The 9,251-nt window shown below is 47.2% G+C and overlaps 1 protein-coding gene across 2 annotated transcripts in view; it reads right to left on the minus strand.

Annotated features, from left to right (window-relative positions):
• TEAD1 (TEA domain family member 1 (SV40 transcriptional enhancer factor)) overlaps positions 1–9,251 on the minus strand; it is a 270,625-nt gene that overhangs the window by 57,205 nt on the left and 204,169 nt on the right. For both annotated transcript variants that reach the window (XM_011954266.1, XM_011954267.1), the window contains 5 exons: positions 7,813–7,824; positions 6,871–7,005; positions 5,650–5,696; positions 4,719–4,780; positions 3,379–3,503 (listed from right to left, as the gene is read on the minus strand). In XM_011954266.1, coding sequence (XP_011809656.1) covers positions 3,379–3,503; positions 4,719–4,780; positions 5,650–5,696; positions 6,871–7,005; positions 7,813–7,824 — 381 coding nt within the window. The remainder of the gene's footprint in view (positions 1–3,378; positions 3,504–4,718; positions 4,781–5,649; positions 5,697–6,870; positions 7,006–7,812; positions 7,825–9,251) is intronic.

Below are 9,251 nucleotides of genomic sequence, written 5' to 3' on the forward strand. Positions count from 1 at the left end.
TATCATAATACAAGCCAGAAACATCAACATATCTATTGGGGGTATTATTTTCTGAAATTATACACTTTTAATCCAAAAAGCAAGTAACTTTCAATTGTGAAGAAGGCTGGGGCATAGCAGTGCATAACTGTAGTCCCAGCTACTCAGGAGCCTGAGGCATGAGGATCACTTCAGCCCAGGAGTTTGAGGCCAGCCTGGGGAACACAGTAAGACCCCATCTCAAAAAAAAAAAAAAATCAGTTGTGACAAAGGATCATTATTCCACATAAGCAGTTAGCATCCCCTGACATACTGGGTATTTATTTGCTTGGGTAGTTCTTGTGTTCTCCACCCAAGTGTGGGCTCCATGAGAAAAATAACTTTGCTTTGTTCACTACCAAATTTCTAACACCTGAAACAGTGGGTGGCATGTAGTCAGTGCTCAAAAAGTACTTGTTAAATAAATTCTAATTTCTCCCAGTCCCCAATTCATATCCCCTAAAATATAACTATCTTTCTCAAAGGGCCCAGGCCTTCCTTCATTTCAGGGCCTTTTAAGTCACGTGTTGGAGTCTATGTAAGTCAAGCTTTTTTATTCAACAACAGCAGGCCAGATCCAGTTTACCCATTCAGATTATTATGTGTATTCTGAATGTACCTGAAACACGTATCTCTGACCTCTACTCTAGTGACTTAGTGGGTCTTGACTTTCCTAAAATAGTCACCGATTTAATATACTGCCGCATACACTTCAGCTTCATCACCTCTGGAATATTCTGCTCCCTTATTCTTTCCCTGTCCAATCCTCCATCTCTCAGCTTAAGGGCTACTTCCTCAAGGAAGCTTGCCCTGTTTCCTGTTACTTACAGCATTCAGTATTCTTCCTTCCTAGAAGTCATAGCACATTGCAATGATCTCTCAGATAATCACCTGTTTTGTGTCTGTCTCCCCTACTAGGCATTATACTCCCCAGGGGCTGAGGCTGTGGCTGTCTGGGTAGCAATGAGCCCCTCTCCTGTGCAGGTTCTTGCACATGAATATTTGTAGAATGGTCTGAATGATTCAAAATATTTAGCCCAACAAATACAACAAAAAAAGGCAATCAAGCCTTCTGGGCCCTAAGAGGTCCATAACTGGAGAGTACAGCTAACAATGAGGGAGCTACTACCATATTTTAATTTCTTTTAAAAAGAGAGAATTTTTATAAACTATTCCACAGTATTTTAACCAGGGAAGCAAAAATCACGTGGGGACTTTTGCCTTCCAGTGCCTTGGAGCTGTTTCCTAAAAAAAAAGGTCACATGCAAAGAGAAATTTGCTCACACAGGAGATATTCAGACTGAAAAGACAATTCAAGAGACTCTCGAAATTGGGAGGTGGTCTTTTACGATAGTGAAAAGGGGGCATTGAAATACAAGATTTGGGCTCCTGGTTCCCTGTTTACTGACTAGATATCTTGAGTAAGTCATTTAGTATGTCTGGGCCTCAGTTTCTTTATCCATAAAATGGGGAAAACAGAACCTATCACAGGAAAAACAGAACCTATCTGATGGGACACTATAAGGACAGAATGAAATACTCAACCACAAAGTACTCCGTAAACAACAAAGTGTCATGGAAACATGAGTTACAAGAGGCAGAAGCAGTATCTGGGCCAAAGCCCAGCCTTCAACCAAAGAACTATGTAAGCTTCCCAGAAAACCAGCAGCACAGAGTAACGCAGGGCATCTTTCAGTCTGTCTTAATGCCTTCCACTTAGATGGATGGAACCCTCACCATCACTCTTCCTGTTAGCCACTCAGCTGCTTGGAAAGAGTCATCCAGTTGGCCTTCACTTCTCTTCCTGGTCCCAACAGCCTCATTTGCTTGTACCTGTCCTGATGGGCCCGATTTACATTCCTTCCCTCATTTTTTCCCCCTAATTTGGAAGCACCTCTATTTTTCCACCAGCTCCCAAAGTTCACGATTTGTGGACAAAGACATCAGTGGGCCACATATGGGTTCTCCACTCTGATGATGGCTGGTCAAGCCCCTCTGCTCCACGGGAGGCCTTTCCTCAAGGTGAAGTGCAAACACTCCTGTGAAAGGTCACCTCCAGTTGTTCAGCATCTCAGTTATCTACCACAGGCTCTTAACTCATTCCTGACACTTTCTCCCGATAATAGAAATGACAGTAAGGCAGGCAACACACAGAGAGCATGGGACTTAAGAGATGGGAAGGATGGGGTGAGATAGAGAATGTGGTGAGAGTTGGTGAGGATCTCAGAGACAAACTAAGGATTCCTTCAGTTTTTGCCTTGGGCTCACCCACACACAGATGCAATGCTCATACTCATAGCCAAGGAGTGGGTGTGAAGAAAGGGTACGGGGCTTGTTGGGTGGGAAAGAAGGGAGGATCACATATGTATGGGAAATGCCTGGCTGAGAAACAATGGGACGATGGGTACAAGATGGGGGTGGGGGAGGTAGGAAAGAAGAAAGTGACAAATAGAGTCCAGATGCCAATGTTACTGGTATTTATGATATTATAATGTGCTGCACTCTATGGCAAACTGTTAAAGTGCCATTTTGTTACTTCTTCTTTTTTTTATTGTTTTGAGATGGAGTCTCGCTCTGTTGCCAGGCTGGAGTGCAGTGGCGCGATCTTGTCTCACCACAACCTCTGCCTCCCGGGTTCAACCAATTATCCTGCCTCAGCCTCCCGAGTAGCTGGGACTACATGCGCGTGGCCATGTATTTTTAGTAGAGACGGGGTTTCACCATTTTGGCCAAGATGGTCTTGATCTCCTGACCTTTTGATCCGCCCGCCTCAGCCTCCCAAAGTGCTGGCCACTTAGAGAACAACTTGCTATCTTGAGAAAACAGAGCTGGAAAGACAGTATGGAGTAACAGCTAAATGTTTAGGCTTTAGAGTTTTCAGGACCTGAGCTTGAATCTCTAATCCATCAGAGATTAACTGTGTGACTTTGGGAAAGTTACACTGTTTCCTTATCTGTCAGTCAGTACCTAGCTTCCTAGGGTTTTTATGAGGATGAATTGTGATCATATATCTAAATGACTCTGCATGGGACCAGGCATACGGCAAGGCTCAATAAATGTTACTTCTTACTAAATTTTACAAAACGTAAGAGCTTACAAATGTCCCGCTCTCTGACTCGAGTATTCCCTACAGCACCTTGGGACAGTAATACACCTCCAGTTCTGCTGTTTTCTACAAATCTGCCAATAGGAATCCCTTTTTACTTAATCAAAAGGCTACTCTTTACTAGGCCTGTTTTCACACAGGATATTTGTCAGGCATGGAGCAGGGGTAAAGGAGGAAAGAAAGAGAAGCAAGAAGGTGAACAGTAAAAGGAAAGAAATCCTGGATTCAAGACACACCTCTCTGGGCACACTCACCGAGTCTGGGTCTCGCTGCTGCTCGAGAAAAGCTGAAAATTCCACCAGGCGAAGCTTGGTTGTGCCAATGGAGCGACCTTGCCAGGCAGGGACCGAGGGAGCTGGGGCTGATGCAGGCTCAAACCCTGAAAAAGCAATTGTCACCTTTGATGCTGGTCACTCACCTCCCCTTGGGCCTCAGGCAAATACTGGAATAGGGCTCTACAGATGACCCAGAAGGAAATGCCATCAGCCCCCTCTCCACCAGGTCTGGCGGGGAGAACTCAGGTGATGATAGATGCTGGCTGAGGACCCCAGTGATGGTGAACAGTCAGATAAGCACAAAGCACGTGTTCCTCATTAAGCCAACTTCAGCTAAAGTTAAGGGCTGCAGCATGAGGACATCCATCCTGGACCGAGGGGTCTACTTGGGGACCAAGCCAAGAATGACGGGATAATGAGAAGTGAATGCTTCCAAAGACTTCCTGTAAGACCCGGACATGTTGCGCACTTCTTGTGTTTGTCCATCTTCCTGAAGACTGTGGTCACTAGCACTATAGAATATTCTCTCTGAATGCTCCGTGGTACTGGGGAACAGGGCAATAGGTGAAAGCATTTTCAGTTTGGGGAATCCGTAAGGGAGAGCAGTGACTTTTATACTGTATACCTCGAGTAGTGCAAAGGAGTAATTCCACCAAGCCTCATGCCAGTTCAGTGGGACATGCTGGAAAGACAGCCTCAATTCCTTGTGCTGTGACATCTGCCTTTGAACCTCTGAGGTCAAGCAGTCACCACTTCTAGGCAAAGTGTGGGACATGCTTCAGGCTCTCCTTCTCTAGGCCAAACAGTGTAAGGTTTTTTACACGCACATGGGGGGACTGGGGGTACACTTTGTGACTTTGTGGGGAAGGAGACAGGTAGGCTGGACAGATTCATGTTTTCCACTTTGAGCTTCCATGTACTCTCTCCTTTAAAGAAAGGTAGCGGGACCAAAATCTACTTATCTAAGAAAGGGTGAATGAAACCCTATCTACCCTCAAGACTTAGACTGCCTAATTTGGTCAGTTTTTATTGAGGAATATGCTGCAGCAACTTCACCTTCTGAGGATAATCATGATGAGGCTTCCTGTTTCTTAAACCATCTGAAAAGCTCTTGGGAGATGACTGAAGGGAATCAGGACCTGGCAGAGGTCACCCCTGTGGCCCTCCTGAGCTCCAGGCTACCCAAGGATCCTGCAAGTCAGGGGCAATGTGCAGCTGTGGCAAAGTTGAGCATCTCTTGACTCAGGGAACAAAGTGCCAGACCCAGCTGACAGCTGTGTGGGGCTGTGCTCCCAAAAGGGAGTTTCAGGGAGACTCACCTGGAATGGGGGCTGTGACTGCTGGCTGGATGGGGTAGGCCTGCTGCACAAAAGGCTTGACGCTGGGAACAGAGAGATGGCAGACAGAGTCAGAGATCGCATCTGCAGCAGCGGCTATTATCCAGGTCCCACCATGACCTCCCAGTGGGAGGTCCTTCACTGCTGTGGTCCCTGCCTGCAGGTGGTAGCCCAGGTAGAGGCAGGTGGTAGCCTCTGCCTTTGCCCAGGCAGAGGCAGTTGTTCCATAAACCAACAGAGACCAGCAGCCAGCTAGGGATCAAACCACCAAGCCTCATGCCAGTTCAATGGGACATGCTGGAAAGAGCCTTAATTCCTTGTGCTGTGACATCTGCCTTTGAACCTCTGAGGTCAAGCAGTCACCACTTCTAGGCAAAGTGTGGGACATGCTTCAGGCTGTCCTTCTCTAGGCCAAACAGTGCAAGGTTTTTTACAGCATACAGGCAGGATTTCCTTTCTTTTATCCCAAAATAGCCCTTATTTTCCAGTTTACTGATCTTTCTTTTCTTGGCCCCAAGGCATCAGTAGGATTTGTCTACTGGCCACCCTACCACAGGGCCGGCCAGAATGAAATGGGCTAGAGGAATACCTGTGCTGTCCTTTCTCAGGCAAGAAAGACCACAGCTCAACCTGCAATACCATGAAGGAAGAGGGGTTCACTTCTTGATTCCAGCTGGACGACTGCTAATACTTAAGGTGGCAGTGAGGTGCTTCTATCTCTCCCAGATCTGAAAAGCCAATCTCTTTCCTGCTAGGGGCCTCAGTAGACAATAAGAAGGGGATGCCTTCTGGGACTTCAGTGTAATGCTCCTTTCTCCTCCAGGCCCTAAAACAGTATGGCCCAGGAAAAGCTCTCCCCAGGTGGGCTGGGACCAGCCCCTAGTTGTCGGTGCCCACCCCTCCTCAGACTTACTCTTGTGAGGATCCTGGCTGCCCTGTTTGAATCATTCCCGGCCAGAACTGGAAGGCAAAATGCAGAGGCCTCAGACTTACGAGTTTACTTCAAAGCACAGTTTAGGATGCCTACGCATCGCAACCCCTGCTAAAAGATAGCAGGTTTGATCACCCAATAGAATCGCCTTGCCAGAGTGCAAATGCAGTCACCACTTGCACAAGACCACAACCTATATTCCTGGACTGGCAACCCAGAGCTCCCTTTAGCTCCTCCTTCCTGAAAATCCCCCCAAGGGCAGAAGCAGGCAGCAGCTCCTCAGTGTTTTCCTTACACCTAAGCAAAGATCGGGGTGTGCTACAGGGGACTCACAAATATTTTAACTGATTGATTTATCCATGTACCCTCCCTCCAATCTGAAACATTCCCTGCATATTCTGCCTCAACAGCAGCACTGAAGGCCCAGCAAGGCAGAGGACAAAGCTTGAACAAGGCCAGGAGCTCCAAGAAGCAATGCAGGCAGCATCTCCACAGCGAGCTTCCCTGCAGCGATTGGTGTGGGCTGGAAAGGCAGCATGACATAGAGGAGGGAAAGAGCAGCCTCAGGAGTCAAGCAGCCCTGGGGCTGATTCTTGACATCGCTATCCATTCCACTAGGATGCCAGCTATCCAAACTCTTGTTTTGCTACTGAATAACCTCAGCTTTTCCATCTGCAAAATGGCAATGACAATAAGAAGCATTCAAGATTACCTGGAGGATTGAGATTACAACATAACGCTTCTCAGCCTTTGGTAGGTATCAAAATTGTAAATGTTAATGGAATACCTTGTCCCTTTAGGGGCTAGTTGCCCCTGAAGACAGAGGGACAGAGACCAAGGGCCAGGAAAAAGATAAAGAGAGAAGAGGCCTGAGCCCAACCCAGAAAGGCACATTTAATTCCATGTCTTCAGGGACTCAGAATTCCTTCCTCTTCTGATTTTCTCCATCTTCCTTTTCATTTTTTCTTTTTCTTCTTCTTCTCCTCCTCCTCCTTCTCCTATCCCTCTCTTTCTCTCTAGCTTTCTGCCTCCCTTCCCTCCTTACTTGCACCACTTAAGACTCAGTTATCAGTTGACAAGGTAGCCTTTGCCCTCTCACATACCTGACCCACGTGACAAGAAATGGAGATGGGAGGCTTAACACTGGCCCATGCCAACCCCAACCCCAGCAGCTGTCATTACTGGACTGAGCTCATGACTTACCCCTGGCGCCCCCGGGAAGGTCGGGCGTGGAATCCCAGGCAGCCCCAGCTTGTTGTGAATGGCAGTGGCCGAGACGATCTGGGCTGAGGACATGGCTGCCATGTGCTGAAGGGCCTTATCCTTGGCAGTCTGATCCTTGAAGGTGACAGTGACACACCGACTTAATACATAACGCATGGCTACCAGGCAGGTTACACAGGCACAGCCACGAGCACATGGACTAAAATACAGAGCCACAAAATAGGCCAAAAAAGCAAACATGCATGGATAAATAACACAGCCAGAAGGCTAAACCACACTCAACCTACCGTACCTCTCAACATTTACTGGGAAGACCCAATGGGGCAATGCTTTTTTGTAGGGATTAAATCCATTTTCCAACAGAATGTGAAGCCTCTCAGAAGAGTGGACAATGTATTTATTTAGCTTTTCAGCTTCCAGAAGACTTCTCCAATTACTTAAAACATTTAAGGAAGAAAAAAAAATAAAGGACCTGCTTTTAAGCAAACGGATGGGAGGAGGGGTGAGCGAAGACATGTAGCTGTGGACTGGGGTAGGACTGTCCACAGAGCTCGAGGAGCCCTATCTGTGTGTCCTGGCTGTCACAGGGCCACGGTCCCAGGAGCTGCTGGGGTCATGCAAGGCCTGGAAGCCCTGCAGACACCTGGTTGGGGAGGCTCAGAAGCAGCAGGGGGTGGGGGTAACAGGGCCAAGCAGCATGCTGGCGGGGCGCATGCTTTCTCAGGTATCCCCGCCGTGGGGCTAAGACTACATGGGTTTGCACTAAAGCCAGGAGCCTATGGGATGCTACAGGTACGTGGTTTCTCCTTTTCCTAAACAGATCTTTTCTAGGAAAGCCAAGGCTAATAACACAAAGCTAGCCAAAAAAGTCTGCCAAGCACAGCTAAAATACAGAATACTCAGTTTGGTGAAAATACTTACCATGCTTGTTACCTGGATACAATAATAAACAATTTGTTAAAAGGATTGCATACAAAGGGATGTTTTTTTTTTCTTCTTTGGTTAAAAAAAAAAATATATACATATATATGTATGTATGTATGTATGTACATAAACATATAATAATTGGGAACAATAAAACGCATAGGGGTGTGGGCCTTCTCACATTTTAGGAAGGATCAGTGATCCAGATGGCTATCTAGAAAGGCAATGATTGAGAAGGGCACCCAACAACAGCAATAATAAAAAACTACTCCCCAACTCCTTTGCACTGGTTCTATGGCTTCCCCAGGACAGACGGAGAAATAGTCAGCCTCCTGATATGAGACAGGCCTAGCAGGCACAGGCAGGGCTTTGAGCCTTGTAGGCATATAAAGGCTCCCGGTGCCAACAGAGGGTCTATACTCCAGGCCCAAATGCCATCAAAGCAAAAACAAAATGGTGACATCAAAATAAAAAGAGTGCTTTCCACCTCCAGGGAACGAGAAAGGGAGCTTCAGGCTAAGACAGCAAGTACCTGCAGAGAGGCTGCTAGAATGCTTACTGATACACACAAAGGTGATGGAAAAAAACACATCAAGGCCAAAGGCGTTTTTTAAAAAATCAAAGCCCATAAACAACTGCTAGGGGCTTCTAAGAAAGATCTGCTAGGTGTTCCCAGGGTGTAGATACTACTTTGCCCTGTAACTGTCAGGAAGACCATGTGAATTTGCAAAAAGCTTACATTAACCTTTGAAAAACAGCCAATAAAGAAAAAGGGAGGCCGGGCGCGGTGGCTCACACCTGTAATCCCAGCACTTTGGGAGGCCGAGACGGGCGGATCACGAGGTCAGGAGATCGAGACCATCCTTGCTAGCATGGTGAAACCCCGTCTCTACAAAAAATACAAAAAAATTAGCAGGGCCTGGTGGCGGGCGCCTGTAGTCCCAGCTACTCAGGAGGCTGAGGCAGGAGAATGGCGTGAACCCAGGAGGCAGAGCTTGCAGTGAGCCAAGATCGTGCCACTGCACTCCAGCCTGGGTGACAGAGCGAGACTCCGTCTCAAAAAAAAAAAAAGAAAGAAAGAAAAAAAAAGAAAAAGGGAAAGGGGAAGGGCCAGGCGTGGTAGCTCACACCTATAATCCCATCACTTTGCGAGGCTGAGGTGGGAGGATTACTTGGGCCCAGGAGTTCAAGACTAGCCTGGGCTACATAGAGAAACCCTGTCTACACAAAAAACAAAATTAGCCAGGTGCGGTGGTGCACTTATGTGGTTCCGACTACTCAAAAGGCTGAGGTGGGAGGATTGCTTGAACCTGGGAGGTCAAGGCTACAGTGAGCTGTGTTCATCAAGCCACTGCACTCAAGCCTGCGCAATAGAGCAAGACCCCATCAGAAAGAAAAGAAATAAGGAAGGAGAAAAGGAAGGAAGAAAGGGAGGG

Source organism: Colobus angolensis, unplaced genomic scaffold, assembly GCF_000951035.1.
Source record: "Colobus angolensis palliatus isolate OR3802 unplaced genomic scaffold, Cang.pa_1.0 Scaffold380, whole genome shotgun sequence".
NCBI lineage: Eukaryota > Metazoa > Chordata > Mammalia > Primates > Cercopithecidae > Colobus > Colobus angolensis.